The 22938-nt window shown below is 39.6% G+C and overlaps 4 protein-coding genes across 4 annotated transcripts; 2 read left to right on the top strand and 2 right to left on the bottom strand.

Annotated features, from left to right (window-relative positions):
* Window positions 1-1726: 1726 nt before the first annotated feature.
* Window positions 1727-3023, bottom strand: RB195_003441 (uncharacterized protein; the record flags this gene model as incomplete). The annotated part of the gene is made up of 2 exons (XM_064201093.1): window positions 1727-1879; window positions 2964-3023. 2 exons carry the CDS (start codon window positions 3021-3023, stop codon window positions 1727-1729), a joined length of 213 nt encoding a protein of 70 aa, XP_064056974.1.
* Window positions 3024-7548: 4525 nt separating this feature from the next.
* Window positions 7549-7878, top strand: RB195_003442 (uncharacterized protein; the record flags this gene model as incomplete). The annotated part of the gene is made up of 1 exon (XM_013447811.2): window positions 7549-7878. One exon carries the CDS (start codon window positions 7549-7551, stop codon window positions 7876-7878), a length of 330 nt encoding a protein of 109 aa, XP_013303265.2.
* Window positions 7879-11723: 3845 nt separating this feature from the next.
* RB195_003443 (uncharacterized protein) lies at window positions 11724-21108 on the bottom strand (the record flags this gene model as incomplete). Its single annotated transcript, XM_064201094.1, has 11 exons — window positions 11724-11861; window positions 11984-12058; window positions 12941-13099; window positions 13554-13654; window positions 13754-13883; window positions 15450-15566; window positions 16704-16783; window positions 16845-16959; window positions 20430-20550; window positions 20714-20781; window positions 20962-21108. The coding sequence occupies 11 exons, from the start codon at window positions 21106-21108 to the stop codon at window positions 11724-11726; spliced, it is 1251 nt and encodes a 416-aa protein (XP_064056975.1).
* Window positions 19150-20046, top strand: RB195_003444 (uncharacterized protein; the record flags this gene model as incomplete). Its single annotated transcript, XM_064201095.1, has 2 exons — window positions 19150-19466; window positions 19548-20046. The coding sequence occupies 2 exons, from the start codon at window positions 19150-19152 to the stop codon at window positions 20044-20046; spliced, it is 816 nt and encodes a 271-aa protein (XP_064056976.1).
* Window positions 21109-22938: the final 1830 nt, after the last annotated feature.

The raw sequence follows: 22938 nt of genomic DNA on the forward strand, positions 1-22938 counted from the left end.
TAAAACTCTTTGAAGTGAAAAAACTAAAATCTAGATAGAAGAAAGCGAGATTCGAAGATTGCGCCCACTTCACAAATCGTTTGAAGGTTTTGTAAGGAATTTCCCCCACATCTAAACGATTGTGCAAGAGATTTTTAGAGGGGAATAAGGAATCAATGAATGCTTCTACTTCAGATCCACATTTTTCCAATTATTGTTTTTTTTTGTTACCTTTTGATCTTCTATAGTGTTAGCTGATCTGAAATAAACAAAATTTGTGGTGGGTGATTAGGTCACGAACGAAAAAAAAGTCCTTCAAAAACTGATCTGAAAGACCCAGTAAACACAATGCGAAGAAAAAATACTGTGCTGTCGTCTAGTTCGGTTCCTACGTAGGTTTATAGAAGAACATATGTTTAAAAAAATCACAGAATTTGAAAATAAAGATCATGGAGCTCCAGAAAAGAGAAGAACTTCTTGGACATTCTATAATGAAATACACGAAATGTAGCCAGTTTCTAGACCATTTCAACTGAGTTTTTCTTGTGGTCCACCCTTTCCAAACGACCGATCAACATAGAACCGGTCCACTTATTATGCAAAAAGGTTGTATCGTTTAAAGCACTTGAACAAATTTAAAAGTCGTCGTTTGTGGTCGTAAAAGAAGTTGCATTCGACATGTTCGTAGAGAGAGTTGTGTTATTTGCCCCGTGCGACGATGGATAACATTTCGATGCGAAGGAGCAGTACATTCCTGAAAGGACTACACAATTCTTTAGGAAATGAATAACAAAGTAGGCAGATATATTAGAGTTTTGATATTGAAAGCCGTAAGAATAATAGAATGCAGTATTTTCCAGAGGTTCCCAAAAATTCAGAGGAAAGATATATATATATATATATATATATATATATAAGAAGTTGATTTTGAAGGTGGATCTTGTCTCCGCAGATGCAAAGGCAAACTTCCTCCGTGGCATTTGAACCGGAAGTGTTTCCCTTGCAGCGTCCTGGATGTACTTTGTGAAGGAATCTGCAACGCAAAACTTGTTGCTGGTCCGTACTACAATATGAATAGACACACGTTGGCGGGATTCCGTGATCGTGTATTGAGACTGAGAAGAACTGGGCGGTGGTCAGAGTGAAATGCGAAACTCTTTTGAATTTGTTTTCGGGTGTAATATCCTAGGGGATGATGACTTGTTCTTGATGAGGCATTTAAGAGGATATATTGCAAATGTTCTTGCTTTCCAAGCTTTGACGAAGGCGACAACGCCGAAACGTTAGCCGTAATAAAGTTGGTTAACAATCTTGGCTGTTGCTTAAATTCGACTATTGACAAATTTCAATCTCTATGCCAAGATTCAAGGGAGCACTTCTAGAATGCAAGGTCAAACAGCTTTGGACTTCGTGAGGAATGCTCCCCAAATTTCGTCGAGCTGAAGTTTAAGAATCCTCATCTTCCGTTCTGGTGCGCTACTTTCTACAACGGGTTCGATTAGAGCGCGCCAGCCTTGTGTACGAGAAGCGTCTTCTAGGCCGTTTTTACGGCATCTAGGAAGAAATGGACGGAATCACCTCCTCTCCATAATCTACTATCCCGTATACGAATACTCCACCTGAAATACGTACCACCTCAGATTCGTGGGTTGATGCCTTTGAACGTGGAAGCGATGAAGAAGCTCATCTGTTCACATAAGTCGACCAGACGGTCACCGCTTTCCGACGTGCGCGCCTCTGGATAAAACTATTTTCCTAGCACATCGGATTCTTGTTCAAGTCCCATTTTCGCATTTGCGTCGATTCCAACAATGACCACGTGGTGACCGTGAAAATCCTTCTTTTCTCCACCACCAAACTCTAGACGTTTCGCTCCCAGATATGCTGTATCACATAAAACCTGCAAGAAATAATTCGTGTCTCGGTGATTTTTTTAGACACCGAGTATTTAAATCTGTTTCAAATCCATTACAGTTGAGGAAGCATCACGCATACCTTTCATCAACAGATTTAGTACTGTCTGCTTCGTTTTACATAGTCCAGAAAGTTTAAATCGCCTCATCTAGGATCCTAAGCGTTTGCTCGGAATTATTCGGAAGGATCAACTGTTAAAGAGTGAGTAGCGAGTTACTCAAGATCATAAACAGGATGCAACTGATGAACTGATGAATGAAGAGCATGACGATACACGAACTAATTCTTGAAATCCGAAAGCATCATGGATTGCTCGCATCCAACAGTTCATTCGGGATAAAATTGTGGTAAATGTGACGAAGCACTATATTATCCACGTTCTCTCGAAACTTTAATTCAGCTTCTTTGAATTGAGTAACCCCGGAAGAAATTTCACCCTTTTTGAGAAAAAAAAAACAAACCTTTTATTTTTCTTCTCTTTCGTGAATTTTTGAGCAGAGCAAGCATGCGGAATCCTAAAAAGTGAGTCGTCAAAGCGTGAGAACACGCGACAAATATTCACTTGGCGGTTACGGCACGGGAATTAGTAAGTGCCCGAGTAATTTAATAATAATTATTAAAAACATAGAAATAGATGGACGTAGTGGTACTCTGTTTAGATCCTCGCTTAGCAGTGTTTGATAAAAAAAATTTCCTTCGAACTATTCACCTCTATTACAAACGCATCGTATACATCGGATTTTACATCTATTTCCGCCCTGTCGCTCCCGAACCACCTATTCTGACCGCAGAGAGTGCGGTCGTGTATGTATGTATGTATGTATGTATGTATGTATGTATGTATGTATGTTGTATGTATGTATATGTGTATACGTGTATATGTGTATATGTATGTATGTATGTATATGTGTATATGTGTATATGTGTATATGTGTATATGTGTATATGTGTATATGTGTATATGTGTATATGTGTATATGTGTATATGTGTATATTTGTATGTGTATGTGCATGTGTATGTTTATTCCAGGACGCGGTGAGACGGGTCCAAACGCGCCGGCGCCAATTACCGTTTCAATGAGGAGGAGCAGGTCCTGAGGTGTCGAACCGTGCCGACGCCAGAAACCCATAAGTGGGACAAGTCTCACTTCCTCGAATTGGTGTACTGGCGTCCTAAGGCTGTAAAATGGGGTGAAACGGGTCCTAGAGAGTTGCAAGAAGTACTTTGGGGAACTCTACATTATGGGATCGGCACAACGACGCAAATATTGAAATTAGTGTAGCATTTTGGAAAATAATTTTGAAATCAGTGTAGAAATCAGTGTGAAAGCTGATTTGCCGAACTGTAAATGAGATAACTTCTCTATTAAAGGCATCACCCCAGGAACCTGAGGTGGTGCAGATTTCAGGTGGAGTATTCTATTAAGGGATAGTAGATTATGGAGAGGAGGGTGATTCCGTCCAATTCTTCCTCATTACCGTAAAAAACGGCCCGGAAGATGCGGCGCCGCACAAGGCTGGCGCGCTCCCGTCGAACTCCTTGTAGAAAAGAAGTGCTCCAGAATGACCGAAGCCGTATCTTCCGGGCCTTTTTTACGGTAATTAGGAAGAATTGGACGGAATCACTCTCCTCCCCATAATCTACTATCCCGTATACGAATACTCCACCTGAAGTCCGTACCACCTCAGATTCGTGGGGTGATGCCTTTAAACCATCTTATTATCGTGACTGTTATAGTTATTGCCATCCTTCGCATCTCAATTCCCTTACGATTACCTCATCAGTTTAGTAGGTTGTTGAAAAATCGAAAACACACATACAAACTTCAATATTTAAACTTGTCAAATGATCGAGGAAAGCACAGCCACTACTTTTAACTTTCATTCAGAAACTTTCAGAAACCGCTGAAATGGAGTGGCTCATTTTCCGCGGTGTTGATTTGATGCGCTATCTTCAGCGACCGCAGAAACTGGGTGACACGGGTGTCAGTGAATGAAAGCATGATAGTATTATGAATGTATCGCAATGCTCCTCCAATCACTGCCAATGTTCAGTTGAATTTTTGTGGCGTTGCGACGAAATGTGTCTAACAAAGGTAAATTATTGAGCCAAAGCCACGAACCAATGAACTCGGTCTAACGGCAATAAGCGGTTTGCTGAGAAGATCGGTCCTGTTTTTCGAGCTATAGATGCCTATTGTATCGGACTTATTCTACCTTTCGAATGTATGTGCGCATATATAAATGCGCATATTTGTGTAGGTACGAATGTGTATGTAGGTACGAATGTGTACATCTGTGTATGTTCGAGTATGTGTTTGGACGTGTGTATGTGCGTGATCCGTGTTAGTAGACACGCATATGTGTGTTGGTGTGTCCTTCACGATCGATCGGGGGTTCGAATCCGCCCTAGTGCTCACCGAGCCTCTCATACCTCAGTGGTCGACAAATTGGTACCAGACTTGTCTGGGAGGATAAAAACACTGACTGTACACATCGGCTAGACATCACAAGTCATTATGTAGGCCGGTTACACGTTCGTAAACCTCAAATGATTCTGTATTGAAGTGAACCTGATGACGCATCCCAAGTGGATTGATTAACGCCAGGAACTTTATGTGTGTTGGTGTGGCTTTTGTGGGTACGTGTAAGGATTGTGCTTCAGCTTGTATGCGTGTGTGTTAATGTCTACATATTCACGTTTGCACATGTTCAGATTGAGTTCAGATTTTTTCAAGCACGTATAGCTACATTTGCAAATGTGGGTGTAAGTGTATGCTTACGTATATGAGCATGTGTGAATGTCTGAGCATCGTTGTACGTATTCGTATGAGTATACGTCCGTGCATATACAGCGTAGCATACGTATCTGTGTGTAGCTCTGTATTTGCATCTATGAGTATGAGTGTGAGGGTATATCTATGAGCTTCTTTGTGGGTTTATTTGAATGCCTTTATGCGAAGACATACACATTAGTGTGAGTGTGAAGTGAACACAGTGTGTCGATGCTTAACATAAATACATGCCATTGGCAGAAGATTCCTGACACCACGAAGTCGCATTTGGGATTATGTGAGAAGCCTAAACAGTCTTATGACATGGTAGTCTTATATCTTTGTTTGTGGTGAACACAATACAAAGAGTTTTTACTGTGAAAAGTATACTATAACCTCTTATCATTTGCTCATATTCTCTCCATGTTTCTTACTACTGTGCACAAACGATCTATTAGTCATTAGTACTATAGTTTCAAAAAGTTTGGAAATTGTAATTCAATTAATCCAACTTAGGATTGAATGATCATAAACCCATCGATTTCGCTGAAAAAAAAGTTTTGGATGTAGAATTTAGCCTACTGAAATTTACTGCTCCTACATATGTAAAATGTAGTAGCACCGGTTGAACCACTGTATTCGTCAGGTTGGTAAATTCAGTGGCTTTGTAGGTGCATGCAAGGAATATGTTTCTGTGAGTTTTTTACATGTCAGTCTACATATTCATGTTTGGACATGTTTTCAGATGTTTTAAAGTGCGTTTACACATGTTTGCATATGTGGATCTGGGCGTGTTCTTACGTATATAAACATGTGTGTACGTGAAAGCACGTGTTTATGTATATATGTGCGTGCATGTACGTGTATTGATGTAGGTCTGTATTTGAGTTTGTGAGTATTAGTGTGAGGGTGTATCCATGTGCTTTTTTGTTTGTTCATCTGAATCTATGTATGCTCTCGCGTCTTCTCCTATTCCTTGTTTTCTCATTTATATGTTTCTGCGAGAACCCTAAACACTCTCATGACTTTATGGTAGTCATATGTTTCGTTTGTTCATCGTGAACACAATACAATGAAAGAGTCTACTGTGAAAAGTGTACTGTGACCTCATCTTTTGCGCTCTCCACGTCTCTTACTACTGTACACGAACGAACTATTACTCATTCATACTATAGATTTAAGAAGTTTGGGAATTATTAATCAATCAATGCGATTTAGGATAGTTTTAATATAATTTTTTGGGCTTACTTTCCCTATATCTATAAAAAAAATATAAAAGAAAGTAGGTGCCGCCTCGGAACACAGGTAGATTTTGTTGAACGAAAACTTTTAGCTTCCAACTGCCGTTATTTTTTGTTGTTTGCGAGTATTTTAAATTACTTTTAATGTACGCAATGAATTAAAGACTTTTTATGGAAAGTGTAACTTATAGAGAGTCACCTCTCTATGACCAGTTTATCTCAAGATTTTCTTATGTATTTCATTGATCAATATGGGTGTTTCACCGTGGCAGCTCTCTCATATATCTAGTTTTAGTTCTGCTCATTTTAATTTCACTTATCTTATGCCCACCATTGTTGCCCATTACTCGTATATACGTGTATTTAATCGTGCCTCGTGTTTATTGTTAAATATATAAATGTTTAATTGCCCAAGTTCAAGTTTGAGGTGTGGTCGGCCCCAAGTGGCACAGAAGGTTCTCAGACGGAAAGAAAGTGAATTGCATGGAAAAGAAAATGCTGCTGAAGATGAGATTAAGCAGCACCTGTATGAACGTTATGTCTGTCCAAGCTCTTTATACACAAGTCCTTTATAGAGGTTTTGGCTTCTTCATACAGCAAAAATCTAACATAGTATAAAGGTGAGCTACTCACCTGCCTGGATATAGGACTGCTCACTTCATCGCTGGACAGGAGCGACAATCTCTCGGGTCAAGAACCGCTTCATAGTGCTACCTATTTGAGCTGAATCAGTTGTGTGGGAACATGGCTAACGATGACATGCCTTTGAAAATGGGGATTGATGCTTGACCTCTACTATTTTGAGTTCTCGAGCATTTTGCGTTTACTCCACGTAACAGATGGCGACCTCGAAGGAGAGCGGACAAAGAAATTGTACCTATGAATATGGTTTCACCACTAGACGTAGAACGATACAGTCTCCGTATCCTTCTGTTAAACACCAAAAGAATGAAGTCATATCATGACCTGAGAAAAGTAGACGGACGCATTTACGGAAAATTTCCGCAGCGGATAAAGCTCCAAGATTTCATGATGATGGCACATACTATCGTCAGTCTTCAGGAAGCAGCAAAGTTTCAGACAACATATTATCGCCAGTATCAACGATCGTACTAACGATACGTAGTTTTTTTTTTTAGCTTTCATTGTCTGTTACTATAAAGTGGGGAACGCGTAGGAACTATGGACCGTGTTCTCGGCATTGATGGCTGATTATTTCCTCACCAGGGAACCACCATAGAAGAGGCAACTGTTGGTGTATATCTCAATGTTGCCGATTGAATGTTACTGTTTGCCTGAGATTTGGCTCTGATGGTTATGCCACGACCTGCGAAGGAACGACCTTTAATTCCTGATACCCCAGCTGACTAGCCTCAGCATGAAAATGAAGGATCATGGCTACATGGATCGTTGAAAACGCATAAAAAGTGCCGCTAGTGACATCCTCGCAGCATTAGATCGCAATGACGACCGCAATGTCTTGATCGGTGTGTCAGGCAGAACTGGGAAAACTTCCCTCTATAACCACACTTACAACCTGGCCGTAGGGAAAGCCGCAGGTGCTGTGTGTTTCTTGGACAGGAATGGCGTCCAATCATCTGTCATGAGGACGAGCGGTTGCTTCGGCGTTTAAGCTGAATATGATGAATGGTAATCGCATAGCTGCAATGAAACGACAGCAAAAAGAAGCAAGACGGCTTATGGCTACTGGTGTCATCGTGTGGGACGAAATTTCAGTGGTCCCGAAGTGCGCCCAAGAAGCCGTCGAAAGTTTGCCACGTGAAATCGTGCAGAACTACAGAAGTTTTGGCGGCAAGCTGTTCATCATTGGAGGCGATTTTCGACAAGTGTTGCAAATAGGGGAGCACGCACAACACGATGACTTTGTCAGCTTGTGTGTGTGTGTGACAAATTCTGTTCTGTGGTCACTGTTTGACATTTGCCGGCTTCATGTTAACATGAAAGCTTGAAAAGCTGGACTTAGGTGGACTAACTTTCCCCTGAGTACAGGCTATGTTTCAGCGAACGTTTATGAAAGTCGAATAGAGGTTTTGGAAGAATTCTGGCCTCAGAGGGGTATTGTTACGGCGATATATTTGATTATTTGTTAGTACTCGTTTGCTGAATGAAGTTACTTTTGTACTTTACAGAAAATCCAGAATTGATTGTTGTCAACAATCGTGCTTACGTTTTTAAAAATGAAATGCAAACTTTTATGGAAGACTGAAAATCCAGTTCTCATCTCTAACGTCCTCTATAAAAACGCAGGTAAAAAGCTATGTTCGTATTGAGAACACTCATGCGAGGCATGAGCTTGGTTCGTATATTAAGCTCAAGCCTTGAATTCAACATTGTAATGTTCATGCTTTCAGGAATTCTATTATACGAGTTCTAATCAATGCTGTAAAAGTTTTTTCTTCTTATGCAGGTTCGAAATATTTGGTTAATTATCTTTTATTGTGTGTAACTGCTTTCTTACTTCAATTTGCTTCTATCATGTTATCATTATTCATAGTATTATTATTCTATCATGCTTCTATCATATCATTTTGATGTTTTGTCATGTTTATTATTTAAAGGCATCTGAGGTGGTACGGATGATGATGATCAGGTGGAGTATTCGTATACGGGATGGGAGACTATGGAGAGGATGGCGATTCCATCCATTTCTTCCCAATTGCCGCAAAAAACGGCCCGGAAGATACGGCTTCATGCGTTCTGGCGCACTATTTTCTGAGGGAGTTCGACTGGAGCGCGCCAGCCTTGTGCGGCGCCGCATGTCCCTGGCATTTTTTTACGGCAACTAGGAAGAAATGGACGGAATCACCCTCCTCTCCATAATCTACTATCCCTTATAAGAATACTCCACCTGAAATCTGCACCACCTCAGATTCGTGGGGTAATGCCTTTAAGTTGAATCCTTTGGTTATGTTTTTTTTTTGCATGCACATCCCAACCTTTCTTAGTGTAAATATAGCTCTCAGTGGACTTCTGGTGTTTTCATGTTAGTGTTGTTTCCATTACAATTTCTGAACACTTTACAAATCTAGATAATATTTCTTTATCATTACAGGTGAAATTCGGTAATTCTGTGAGGAACGGTGAAGACTGCGCCTCCCTTATATATTAGCTTTATCTTCCGCAAGGAGTAGTACGTAGTTGCGCCCAATTTACTTATTCACTTACATTCTGTTTAAGCATTTGTTTTAGGATCTCCGCTCTACCAACCACTTGTAATTTTACTTTTATGCAATTACCTGTTCTGTTGTGAATATAAGCTCCTTCTCACTATACTCTGTAAGATATCCTCAAAATTGCTCGACTAAGCACTCCCAATTCTCTTGACGATCCTCCAACTCAACATACTGATTGATGATTGACAAAGATCTACTGCTGCGCATCCAAAGTGTGCCATCACGAATCATAAAATTAGTGGACGGAGAAGCTCTGAAGGGATTTTTTGGAAATGTTTGCTTGTTTGTTTGTTGTTGTTTGTTTGTTCTTTGTTTCTTGAAACTAACTGTGTACTCGGATAAAAATTTGAACATTCTCTTGAAACCTACTATCAACTCACCTATTTTTTCAAAAATAATCTTTAGCACAGAAATGTTTTGCCACCCGCTGAAGCCAAAAAAGGGAGGGGAAAAATAAACGTGAAAAAATGCACACAGAAAAAGTGTGCAGAATGCAGATTACCTTGAAACTAAAGAATACGGCAGTAGAACGAAGACTTGAACACCGTTTTTCTTTTTAATCTCCAAAATCTCTAAAGAAAGATCTACTAGAAATCTCAATCAAAAATCTGTGGAGTAATAACTTGAGATAGTGTGAGGGACAACTTATTCTAATCAACGTTTTTTTTTTTTCTGGAATGTTCACTCGAAGGATGGCACGAGTTTGATGAATATGAGATAGAAACTCTTTCAAGAAAGCAAAACTCTAGACAGAAGGAAGCAAGATTTTAAGATTGCGCCCACGTCACAAGTCGTTTAAAGGTTCTGGAAGGAATTTCCCCTCATTTGGACGATTGTGCAACAGCGAACACGAGCAAACAGCCACTGAATGCTTCTACTTCAGATCCACATTTTTCCAGTCAATAGATTTTATGAAATACAGCTAGTTTTTAGACCATTTAAACTGAGTTTTTCTCGTGGTCCACTCCTTTTCAAACGGCCGTTCGACATAGAACCGGTCCACTTATTGTGCGAAAAAAGCTTGTTTCGTTTAAAGGACTTCAACAAATTTGAACGACACTGTTTGTGGTCGTAAAAGAAGTCGCATTCAACATATTTTTTAAATATATATAATACTAATTACTACTATGATTACTGCTATTACTTTTATTATTTGTTATTTTAGTACCTTAAAGGGAGGGCATCACGAAGTTTGATTATTTATCTATTATTACTATTATTATTATCATTTTATTATTAATGTTATTATTATTATATTTCAAATGAACAAAAAAATAAATATATGCAGTTTCGACATTGTGATCGCTCGAAATATCAGTAATTTCCAGAGATTTCAAAAATTTCACTGGAAGGGTATGAATGAGGTATTGGTATAAATTTGAACGACTTTTCTCTAAAGTTTTTGCACCTCAGAGTAAGGAGAGTGTAAGCCAAAAAAAAAGAAGTGAATGTATCAGCAAATGGAACAGCAATTCGAGTTTCCATCCACAAAATGCTGCATACCAGGAACATCAAAGAAGAAAAAGTTCCGTCCTTGGATATCTTCTTGCAAAATCTTAGCACACCTGTAAATTTCATATCTCACAGTAAAAGGTTTTTTCTGTTTGCATTATCGGTGTCAGGTTCTTCTTATTAAACAGGAATCATTTTTTTTTCGGTAATATGTGCAAAATTTAATCCAGTGAAATATTAAAGCTAGTTATGGTCGTAGTCAAAACTTTGAAACGATTCGGCTGCAACGTCTCCGCCGTAACACGCGAAATTCCTTCGCTTGATATATGAGCGCTTTTTTCTTTTGGCCAAATAGAAAATGTATCGCGTTCAGACGTTTAAAAAATAAGAGCGAGAAAAAAGAAAATCAAAGGTAATTCGTTGACTTAAAGGCAGCTTTTACGATTTTGACGTCGTGTAGAACCCACAGCGTAGAGTTCGATTAGAACGGATTGCGGATATCAACGTAGTTTCTCTCATCGTTTCCTAATTGTCGTAAAAACCGTGAAAAACCAAAACAGAAAACGTCATTTTCTGCAACGATTTCAACGCAACGCAACGCGCCGCATCCATGCGCGAGCGGTCAAAAATCAATTCGATGTCTCCCCACCAGTCCATTCGAGTGTAATGAGTGGGTGGGCTGCAGAGAGGATCGAAACGTGGGCATAATGGAGCGTTCTAACGTGTCTCGTAGGAATTGAGGCGGTTCCCACGCCGTTTTTCACGACGATTAGGGGAAGAAGAGCGGAACCACGATGAGTTCCGCAATCTACTATTCAAAATCTACGCTTTTGCTGTGAGTTCCGCACCGTGTCAAAACCATCATACGCTGCCTTTAATCACTGTTCATCAAAGACGTTTTCGTTTCCTTAGAAAAAAGGAGATTTGCATGATAAAGTGAGGCAACAAATTCTTAGGGATTAAATAAAACCCGTTTACTACAAAAATCTATGAAATTAGACTTGCAGATGGCAGCAAACATTTGGGAGATTTCCCAAATGTTTGCTGCCATCTGCAAGTCGTCTTCCTCATACTCACAAAATCTGACCTGTTCCTCAGTCTGCTTCCTGCACTAAGAAAAAGTTTATCAAAGCATCGCAGGTTAAATACAACAATTTTGTGTATTAACATTACTTTCCAATATTTTTGCGAACTTCCCGATTTCTTTTGGCATAGAACAACATATCTTCAAATAATGCGACTGTTTTCTCCATCAAAACGCTTCTCACTGCCGCCTTCTCTTCGTCTGGTAGATTTTGAGAAGCAACCTGAAAAAACCAATAGAAGCTAATAAGTCAATTTTTCCTTTAAAAAAGAGCGTAGAAATTGACACATTCAAAAATTTCACAAATTACGGGAAAAAATGATTTTTTGATACTAAAAATCTTACTTTAGCAACAGGATCGAATACATCGAGAAGAAGTACTCCAGCTAGTGGGAATAATCGACGATAAGATTCTTTCAGCTGAAATTACTTCGAAAATTAGACGAAAATTGAGTTCAGATAAGGAAAACCTAGAAAATTAGCGGTACACAATAAAATATGTAGGAGAATCAGTCAACAAATACGTTTTAAAAGTTTTTTCTTTCAAAATTGTAGTTTCTGGAACAAAAATGTTGCATTACAGTTCGATGAAAATATGATCTCTCTATTTGAGTTCCAATAAAAAAGAGAATTTCAGTTTCTGATGGAAATATGAAATATCATGTTACAAATAAAATACGCTTTCACGTGGACTGCAGTAGGCGCGGACCCACATTTTTTCGTTTTTTTTGGCGAGATGCCTGCTGTAGATCCGCGAGCAGCAAATTTTACGGTTATCATTAAAAATCTTCTTCCATTGTTTTAATTTGCCACACAATTCAACTAAGAGTAATAAGAGTACGAATAATTTGACGGTTTTGAATTAATGAATCAGTTTTTCGAAGAAAAAGATAGATAATTTATTTAGTTCATATAATATTTATAGTATAGCTTCGCCACTAGTTCTACTATTAATTTAGTAAAGTTCCGGTAGTCCGTTTAATCAAGTACAGTAAACATGTATGTAGCTTTCGTTTAGAAGTCTTACGTACTGTGAAAAGTAGATTTTCCATCCACACTACTAGTTCCGCTAACAAGTCTCAGTATTACTAGTATTTTCCATCTAAACACATTTGATCTCTGGAAAAAAGCATTGAATTTACGATTAAATCTATTACTATTCGTATCAATTTATTTACTTATTATTACTTATTTATTTTAAATTTTGACAAATCCACGTGCTAGAGATGAACAGAATGTGGAAATTTAATGCTGATTTTAGTGTGCTTGTCCTGTTATCCATCCATTTGTGCAGTGACTCACCTGCTCAAGTGTGAACGGCAATTCTTCTTCACAATACTGATTAAGATATCCGTGAAATTCTTCGATTAACTGCTCCCAATTTTCTCGACGATCCTTGCCACTTAACGTTGTGATGAATAGTCGACTGAGATCGACTGCGGCACAACCAAAATGAGCGAGCTAGAATTGTAAGTTGATAACAGACAAAGTTCACGCTACTAAATTCATAAAAATTAAATCCATAGAAAGTAATAAAAAAAATAAGCTAAATTAAGTAAGTAATAAAGTAATAAACATAAATTTAAGCAAACAAGTAATGAACTAATATATATATATATATTAACGAACGAATTTCTTTTTGAGAAATCAGCAGCTATTCGGATGTTCCATATTTAGAGCAGTTGGGCTTTTAAAAAATTCAGAAATCATACAAAATTACAGTAAAAATGTCGTTTCTTTTTTGTTCTCTCTTTTCTTTTTCTATTTCTTCTTCTTTTGTTTTTTGTTTTGTTTTGTTCTTTTTTTATCAACAGTAGTATAAAGAATCTATTTTCACTTAAGAAGGTCATCGCATAAATTCGTCGAAAGAGAGGTTCGACCAAGTTCGTAATTATAACTCAGGATCGATACTCGCCTGATAGTCCAATATTTTGTTCAATTTCATCCCGTTCACTGTTTTCTTCCACAATAAATTGGCTGCCCATAGATCACCATGAACAAGGACATCTTTCATTCCTGAATTCGACATAGATTCATCAATGAACGAAGAAGAAAGAAAAAGAGAATAGTTTGAGGGAACAGCCATTCATGCCTGCCACAAACTGTGACAATCACCCAGTTCTTCATTCATCGTCGAAGTCAACTCTAGCAGAATCAGCTCATCGGCAATCTTCTCCAGCACCTCACCGCTGGGTTTAAGTTCTTCGGATGCTGTATACATGTCATGGAACATTTTTGGCATGTTCTAAAATGAGATAAAAGATTTCACTGAAAAAATGTCCGGATCTAGACTCAACGCCAAGTTCTTGAAACTCCACATGTGAAAAACTTTTGTGACTTTCAACTCATCGGGTCACCTCATGAACCCTTTGCGAGCTTTGATCTCTGAACTGAGCCCCTAGTGTCCCTTATAAAAATCCTTGTGATTCATAGATGTCGTACGCGATGTTCTGCTACGTTACCATTTCGTTCGTATAAGATGAGCATGACTAAAACTGGCATGTTGTTCCCATAGTAAAAAAAAATTAAAAAATTAAAAAAAAGAAATCTAAGCTTCTCATCCCGTTAGGATATAAAAGAGTTGAAATAGATAAATTTATATTACCGTCGAACACGTCATGGATAACGCATGATGGATAAAGTGTATGGTGTTCGTTTATCAGCTTGGGATGCGAGACAGCGTTCATTTCAAATTCAGAATCGTCTGAGGTTTACGAAAGTGGAACTGCCCTTTACAAGGATATACGGGGGTTAGTCGATGTGTCAAATAAGTGGTTTTATCCTCCCAGACAAGTCTAGTGCCAACTTATCGATCTCGGAATGATGAAAAGATTGGTTGAAAAGGAAATGAAAATGATGAACAGGGATGACAACAAAACGGTTGGCGATCTCGAACTATCGACCCTGCTGTCACAGTCAAACCTTTTTCCAGGAGCACTACTCCCGTGCATGGTCCTCAAAATCTCAGGAAAAAGAAAGGAAGATGAAAATCATTATTGCGGGTCCTACGATCTGACAGTTGCGCTTTGGTGCGTGCTCCTTTTTTAAAGTTAACCTAAGAACACGTTAGATTGAGTTGTACGGTTACCCACGTTTAAAGGCATCGCACCACGAATCTGAAGTGGCACGGATTTCAGGTGGAGTATTCGTATACGGGATAGATAGTAGATTATGGAGAGTAGGGTGATTCCGTCCATTTGTCCGTAATTGCCGTAAAAAACGATCCGGACGATACTGCTTCGAGCGATCCATAGCGCTATTTTCTACAACGAGTTCGATTGGAGCGCGCTAGCCTTGCGCACGCGCCGCATCTTCCGGGCCGTTTTTTTACGGCAATTAGGGAGAAATGGACGGAATTCCCCCCTATCCATAATCTACGATCCCGTATACGAATACTCTAACTGAAATCCGTACCACCTCAGACTCGTGGGGTGATGCCTTTAATGGGCTATTAGACATGAGATGAAACCGTTGCAGTTGTGATAAATCCCCGACGACTGATTTTTTGTATATCAGGGGTAAGAATGTTTTAACAACTCAATTGCTGACACTACTATGTTATCCAATCTTCTTTGGACAACTGAATGTTGATAAAAATGAACCAGTTGCCTTTTGATTGTTCGCTAAGTTGTAAACTCTTACATTTTATGTTCCGAGACTGTCATTCAAGAGACGTGTTTCAAGGGCGTGTTCCACTGAGAACCACTTAAAAACTTACCAGATCCATAAAACTACCTTTTATATGTTGGCGAAAAGGCGAAAATCTCATAAAACGATGGTAGTTCCTCCAGTCATAAACTTTAAAATTTACATCTGCGTTTATCCAGGGAGAATATATGATTGGTATAGGATTGCTGGCTAATTTCTTCTTTTCTTCATCACTAAGTTGTAGACTTTTCGCTTCAATGTATGCGATAGCACGAAGAGCCTAAAACGAAGAATAAAAACAGACACCGATGTTTCGTTGAGAAAATCTATTAACTAAAAAATTCAATGAAGTAACGTGAGTTGAGGTTACTAAGTTTCGCGGGATTTTTAGAATAGTACTAATTACTGCTAAAAATCCAGCAATTCTAAGATGTTCTTACCTCCATGTTAAATATCATTTTATTATTATAATAAAAAAAATCTTTCTGTAAATCAAACCCTCTATATTTGCATAAAAGGCTGAAGTCATTAATTGTAGGATACATCCTGTCAAGCTGGAAAATCAAGAGACAAGGGCATCCTACAGCAAATTGCCTTCTAGCAGATTTCATTGGAAAAAAAATTTAAGCCACTGATCCGGTGGATTTCGACTTATGGTGTTGAAAAGTGTAACTTAATCCAGATTTTCAATATTTTGAATCGTATGTAGATATGAAATTTACCAAAATATGTAGTATATACATTACGAATATGTAAACCTCTTCTTTTTCAAACCATATACATACATATTAACGTCAAAAATCATATATGCATGCTTGGGACGCAATTATCCGGAATTCAGCTTTACTAAAGGCAATTATGTGTAGCCACAGGGTGTGAACGAACAAGAATTTTTTTTTTCAAAAAAGTGTTTAAATAATAGCTTTTGATAATTCTAGTTAAACTCAATCGATGGAGCTACGAATCGGACGCGAATCTATTCATGTCCGAATATTATAATAGAGATCAAAAATTGTGGTCATTTATGAATTAAAATACGTCTTCTCTCGAAGAGTTAGCTACTCCACTGTACCTCTTCTTTCTAAAAATAAAAGAATAAACTCTTCGTTGATAAAACATTTTTAGGATACGATATACAATGTTCGACTTCTCAATTCAGTATCGTATGGGCTTGCGAACACCTATGCGGACTATACAATGCGTTGCGGTCGTTTCATCGGTACAGTGTCCTTATTTTCTAAGATAAATCTGCTACTAATTCGTTGACCTTGAGTTGATGAAAGCGTTTGCAATAGGATTGGGGTTTAAACCACAGCCGTTTTATACTTTTCTTTACTTTCTTTTCTCCTCTCATGGAAAAATTTGCTATTGAAAGAACGAAGAAGCCGCCTTATTCCCTATTTTCAAAAGTACTCACCTCTGACAGCTCGTTTGGGGTAACATTGTGATGGATATGACGAAGTTCCGTATTGTCTACGTATTCCATACCAATAAAACCTTAATTTCATTCTTCAAGCTCTGATCACTCTACAGCCAAATTGATGGAAAACGCACAAACCTTTTAGTTCGTTCCTTTCCGTGAACTCCCGAGAAAAGTGAATACGCGGGATTTTTGAAATTGAATTGTCGAAGCGCGAAAATATTCGGTAGACGCTCACTTCTCGATTGTGTAACTGTAATAACGTGATAAATCTTTCACGTTCTCGTAAACTCTCCGAAGTTTTATAATCTTTTCGAACTAATTCTCTATAGTCTACCACCATTAGACACGAAAACGGAGTACTCTTCGAAACGCTAGGAATAGGAATGCGGAGCCTTTTCTCCTGGAGCGAGTAAGAAAAATCGACAATCATTATAAATCAACGAAAAATTGCAAATCAAAGCGCCATTTCCTTCTTTTCGTAAGTTTTCATCCCCTCTGAGCGAGATTAATGATAAGTCTGTCTGAATAAAAAAATGCGTGATTTATATTTTGCGTTGCCTTGTGACTTTTTATTTGGGCATAAAGCAGCTGGTGGAAGGTAGGAGAAACTAGTGCTAAAAGCGTCACGGAGCGGTGCGTTGCCCGTCGTGGGGCGGTGACCAGAGGCACAGAAATTTTGACACTACATTTACGTACTCCACAACGGTTTACCGCCTCATAGTGAGGTGGAGGTGACTCTGGGCGTCGAACTGCGATGCACAACGGAAGTTTGTCCTCCGGCAGGGTCTACCAAGTTGAGAAGGAGTTCGACACATCCGACATTCTGACTTCTCGGAATCGGAAGCCTAGCTAAGAGTAAACCACTGCTAAGATTCACCACCGTCTTGGCAAAATGTCTCAAGGTTGCTCCCTGATCCATAAAGGTTGGGCGGCGACCTGTGGTGAAAGCTAAGCTCGCCGTAGCACGGCTGTTTAGTTTGGAGAAAAGTCTTTTTGCCATTCCAGCATATCCACTGGCTCAGTACCCTGCACACTGGGTCCTGCCGTTTCAGACGTCCGACGGTATGCCGACCGGTGAGAGGCGATCAAATCTCAGGTTGCTCACGACGTCTTTGATTCTGGACAAAGGCGACAGATGCACAACTCGCCAAGGAGACTGTCTCAGACTGTGTACTTACAACGCAAAAACAGTGTCTAAAGACTTTGACCTACATCCCCTTCTCAGAGCTGCGGAGCGTATCGAATTTCACGTGATTTCTCTGCAGGAGACTAAGTGCAGAAGGAACGACGTACGACAGATGAATGACGGTACACTTGTCATTCGTGGAGAGAAACTTTCGTCGCGAAATGTAGGCGGTGTTGGTTTTGTTGTGCACCCATCTGTCGTCCATATTCTTGATTCTCACGAGATCCTGCCACCTCGTCCGGAAATTCTTCGACTCCGTCCTCTGCGCCAAAAAACTGCTCAGTATCATCAACTGCTAATCACCAACGTCAGCAGCTGATGAATGAGAATTGGACACGTTTTTCGAGGAGCTGGGGGAAGTGATCCGCAACGAGAAATCCATCTACAAATTCGTTGTCGGAGACTTCAATGCAAAACTAGGAATGGCCACAGAAGAGGAATACAGGATTGGAAGATTTGGACTAGGGGACCGGAATGAAAATGGCAATCGTCTCGCTGGGCTGTTGTCCGCCGCTCGCCTCTTTCATGGGAACTCTCTTTTCATGAAAAAAGATCATCATCGGTGGATATGGGAATCGCTTAACGGCGCGACTCGTGCGGAGAACGACCACACACTCACCAACCGGAGGTGGTGTCTACTTGACGTCTCATTGGTACCTTCCTTTTATATCCATTCTTTTATAGTGGTTCTGACCACCGTCTCTTTCGTGCGAGAATACGACAGCCACACGATGGAAAAGAATATCTGCTATCTTCAACGAAGGAGAAAAGAAGTCGTCTACGACGATTGCGTACGCGAGGACTCCTTATCCCAAGGTGACTGGCACATCGAGGAGGACCCAAACGTGGACTACGAGATGCTGCTCAGAGGATTACGCCGCCTATGCTGAGCGTGTCCCGAAGCCGCACAAAGTTGGATCGAATTTCGACGATCACCAAGGAGTTGTTGGAAAGAAGAAGGACTTTGAGGCTTGATCCAATTCATCGTACGAGTCGCTAACGAGAGCATGAAACCTGGCACAGCTCCCGGACCTGATTTTAAATCGGCAGACTTTCTTCGGGCTGGTGGCATCGACTTCATGTAATCTTAGCAGCGCACATGACATCCTACCTTTAGAAGGAAAGGGCCCCAGACCAGTGGAAGACCTCGCGAACCGTTCTTATGCATAAGAATGTAACTGAGAAGGCCTTCGGAACTGCCATCCGATATGCCTGCTGAGCGTGTTACACAAAGTTTGCATCAAGATCATCATCATGCGCATATCCAAGACGCTGGATGAAGCCCAGCCCCAAGGACAAGCTGGATTCCGTCAGGGGTTCAGCTGCTTGGACCATATACAGACCGTGTCGAGGGTCACTGAGGTTTGCCGGAAATACCGCCCGCTTCTTCTTCTAACTTTCGTCGACTATGAGAAAGCTTTCGACAGCGTAGAAACGAATGTAATACTGTCAGCGCAGGTCGATCAAGGTGTGGACACCTTTTATGTGAAGGCATTAGCCAATTGCTACCATCGATGCACCACTAAGATACAGCTTTTCCATTGCTCCTCACCATACCCAGTGGAAAGGGGGTACGGCAAGGCGATACTATATCGCCGAAGCTGTCCACGGCTGAATTGCAATGGATAATGAGATCTTTCCTGGGAAGAAAGGGGCATACGTGTTGATGGAAGATTTCTCTCGAACCTTCGTTTCGCGGACGACATCGTTCTCTTTTCGAGCAGTACCAATGAAGCAGAAGCGCTTCTCAACGAATTGAACGAAGCAGGGAAGAAAATGGGATTACGAGTAAACAGAAAGAAGAGACAGTTCATGAAGAAAGCCTACTGCAAGGATGGAGGAGTACAAATTGAAGGCTCTCAAATCGTGGAAACTTCGTCATACGTATACTTTGGACGTTCAACGATGAACATGGAAAATGACTTGAAGGAAGAACTGAATAGAAGAATGAGAATAGCATGGGCAACATTCACAGCCGTCAGGGAACTGACGGACCAAGATCTTCGTGCCCATCTGTTCCACTCAACAGTTCTTCCAGCGCTTTGTTACGCAGCGGAGACGTGGGCAGACATCGCTGCCACGTCTATGAAGCTACTTACTACCCAGAGAGCCCTTGACAGATGCCTTCTGAAGTTTAACCGGCGCACATAACACCTAGCCGGTCTTCGCAACTCGGCCTTAAGAGGAATGTCTTCGCGAACCAGCGGAATATATATCGAAAGCAAAACATAGATGGGCCGGTCACATCATGAGAAAAATCGACGTACTAAAAGAACGCTAGAGTGGATCCCAAGAGATGCTAAACTCCCTCGAGGTAGATCGCCAACGAGATAGGGTGACGTGTTCGCCACACGTGTGGACCAGCTGAGAGCTCAGTTGGATACGGTTCAAGGACCTTGTCAACGTCACCCACGAAACTAGAGAACATCTTGGATGACAATGGCGAGGGAACGAAACGAGTGGAAGAGATGCCGCAAATCCAGTGAAGACGGGCCATCTAAGCATCTAAGTATATTTACGTTGAAATCACTGACATCTCTGACACACGCATCATATCCATTGAACACCTTTTCCAGATCAACGCCGTCCTGTCGAACAACGATCGCTTCAGCTACTTCCATACCGGCCAGAGCAGTCGTCATTTTCACAATAAATCTGAATCTTCGATAAAGTCGAAAAATAAGTTACTGGAGAGAATCACTGAATTTATGCGCTCGATGAGTACATAACTATGCAAAATATCATTACTAGTAATATTTTAATCGGTTTTATCTATTTTGAAAAATGGAGAAAACATCACATATAAACAGGTACTTACTTAGATGGCAAATCATCTATTTTCTGCTGAAAATCGGCTTCAATCAAAGCAATTCGCGATAAGAATCCCTGAAACGTAAAATAGAGGTTCCTCTGAAATTTTTTCAAGCGAAGATGGAAACTACTCTTATTTTCATTTTCAGACACCAGTTTACGCGGTTTCAGCTGTTTACAGGCTTTGAAACTTAAAAGATATTGAAATTTCTTAGATACTTTGAATTTGACCTTAGTAACTTTAAGTACACTCACATTTCCCTCTCCAATCAGCTGGACACATTTTTTAGGTCCAAAAAAGACATTGAGATTCGTCTCGTCTTGAATTTGCTTCTCGATATCCTCCCAAGTGATGTGTGTTCCGAAAAGACCGCCGCCAGAAGAATGCAGATTGAGCTCCATTCTTCCAAAAAAAAAAAAAAAGACTGAAAATGAAAGACATAACAGCCACAGTTAGGAATTAGAGAGGGAAAGTTTCAATCCGATTATCGATCTTCAAGTGTGTGAGAAGAAGAATATTATCTACACAGTGCCAGCACTGTTATCACTCTGTTTATTTTTCTGCTTAAGAGGTCGCTTCTGTTCTCAATTCTCTGTATTTTTCTAAACACTATGATATACTCATTAAAAATATCTTATTTGCCGATCACGTTTCCAAGAATAATTTAACTCCGCAGTGAGCAGAGACAAATAAATCCGTTGAGATACAAAGCTAATACATTGCCAAAACCAAGTTCTGAAAGTATATTTAAATTCAGCCTTTTATCTTCCTTTGAATGGTGTTTTCAAGGACTAATTCTATCCAATTTAGCCAAGAAATTCGACAAATTGCGACTGATTAATCCGTCAGAGACAGATTTTGGGACAAGCGTTAGCAGCGATTTTGGAATAGGTATTTTTTCTCCCAAAAATGATTGCTCAAAAAAAAAACAGAAGATATCTTAAGTGAAATAGGATCCCAGATGGAAAGCGAGGAATCGTAGGAGTTCTAACATAATTATGTAGGTCATCATTTAATCTATTACAGAGGGGAATAACGAGTAAAAAACAAGGGTAATTGGTCGCGCGAAATCTACAGTTTATAATTTAAACGAATCTTATTGATCTGAAAATACAAAGTACATGATTTTTGCACGGAGGGGATGATGAATGAATTTGGTATGACACTTGCGCATTGTGCACTAATCTCGTAAATTTAAACAAACCTAACTTAACAACACTAATGTAAACAAGAAAACCAGAATGGGTAAACAGCGGTTAAAGATGTCGGTGTATTCAAGGAATTAGAGACAACTAAACAAACGTTTCCAAATCCACGAAAGTGTTTTTCCTTCGACCACTGGTCGTTTTATCGGTTTTTATCTTATCAAAATTTTCGCCGTGAACTTTAATGGCAAACATTTGCGATAAAATTGGCAGTTTTAATTTCTGTGGAGTATTCTCTTCTTCAATGGATTAAATCGTTATCAGAAAGAGAGCATTGAAGCCCTTCGCATTCTTTTCCAACAGCTTTTCATGCAGTACATAGTTATGAGCTATGAAACATTTTTAATCCGAAAAATAGTGTGAAAAAAGTTTCGAAAAATTAATTTCGAGGGAAAAGAAAAGAGGAACTAATATTTTTCTACAGCCCAGTTAGAAATTTGCGACCTTTGCTCTGTCGTCTTCTCGTCTTGGGACCCTATAACTTTGTTTTCTAAAATGAAGCCCGTCGGCAAGGCAACATACAACGTACAACGAAGGAAAAACGATCTGAACTGTGTCGTCGCAGAGAAATTGCGTATGGTAGAAAAGAAAAATGCATTTTTATGTACATTACATTTTCTTCCATAGATTAAAACTTCATAAGCGTTCTGTACATATTCGAGCATTGATTTGTGACTCCTGGAGATATCCAAGAAAAAATCATAAATTCTTCGAAAAGTCATTTAAATCACTGTGAATTCTGATGAAAAATTTCTTAGAAAGTTCATGTGAGGTTAACAAAAACTGTCGGTGACAGATGGAGAGGGAAGGAGTTAGATCACCACAATGGTAATTATCGATTTTCAATAACGCCTTAGTCTTATCATTCTTCGCGGTTCCTCCGTATTTAGATGGCGATTCGGAGTGCTCTCCTTATCAGCGGAAAATACGAAAGAACGATCCACATATTTGCAGAAAAAAAAACATCCTGAAAGATCCAGGAACGAACAGAGTATGGTATTTTTTTGTAGAAACAGTGCAAATAGA

This window comes from Necator americanus, chromosome IV, assembly GCF_031761385.1.
Source record: "Necator americanus strain Aroian chromosome IV, whole genome shotgun sequence".
Classification (NCBI taxonomy): Eukaryota; Metazoa; Nematoda; class Chromadorea; order Rhabditida; family Ancylostomatidae; genus Necator; species Necator americanus.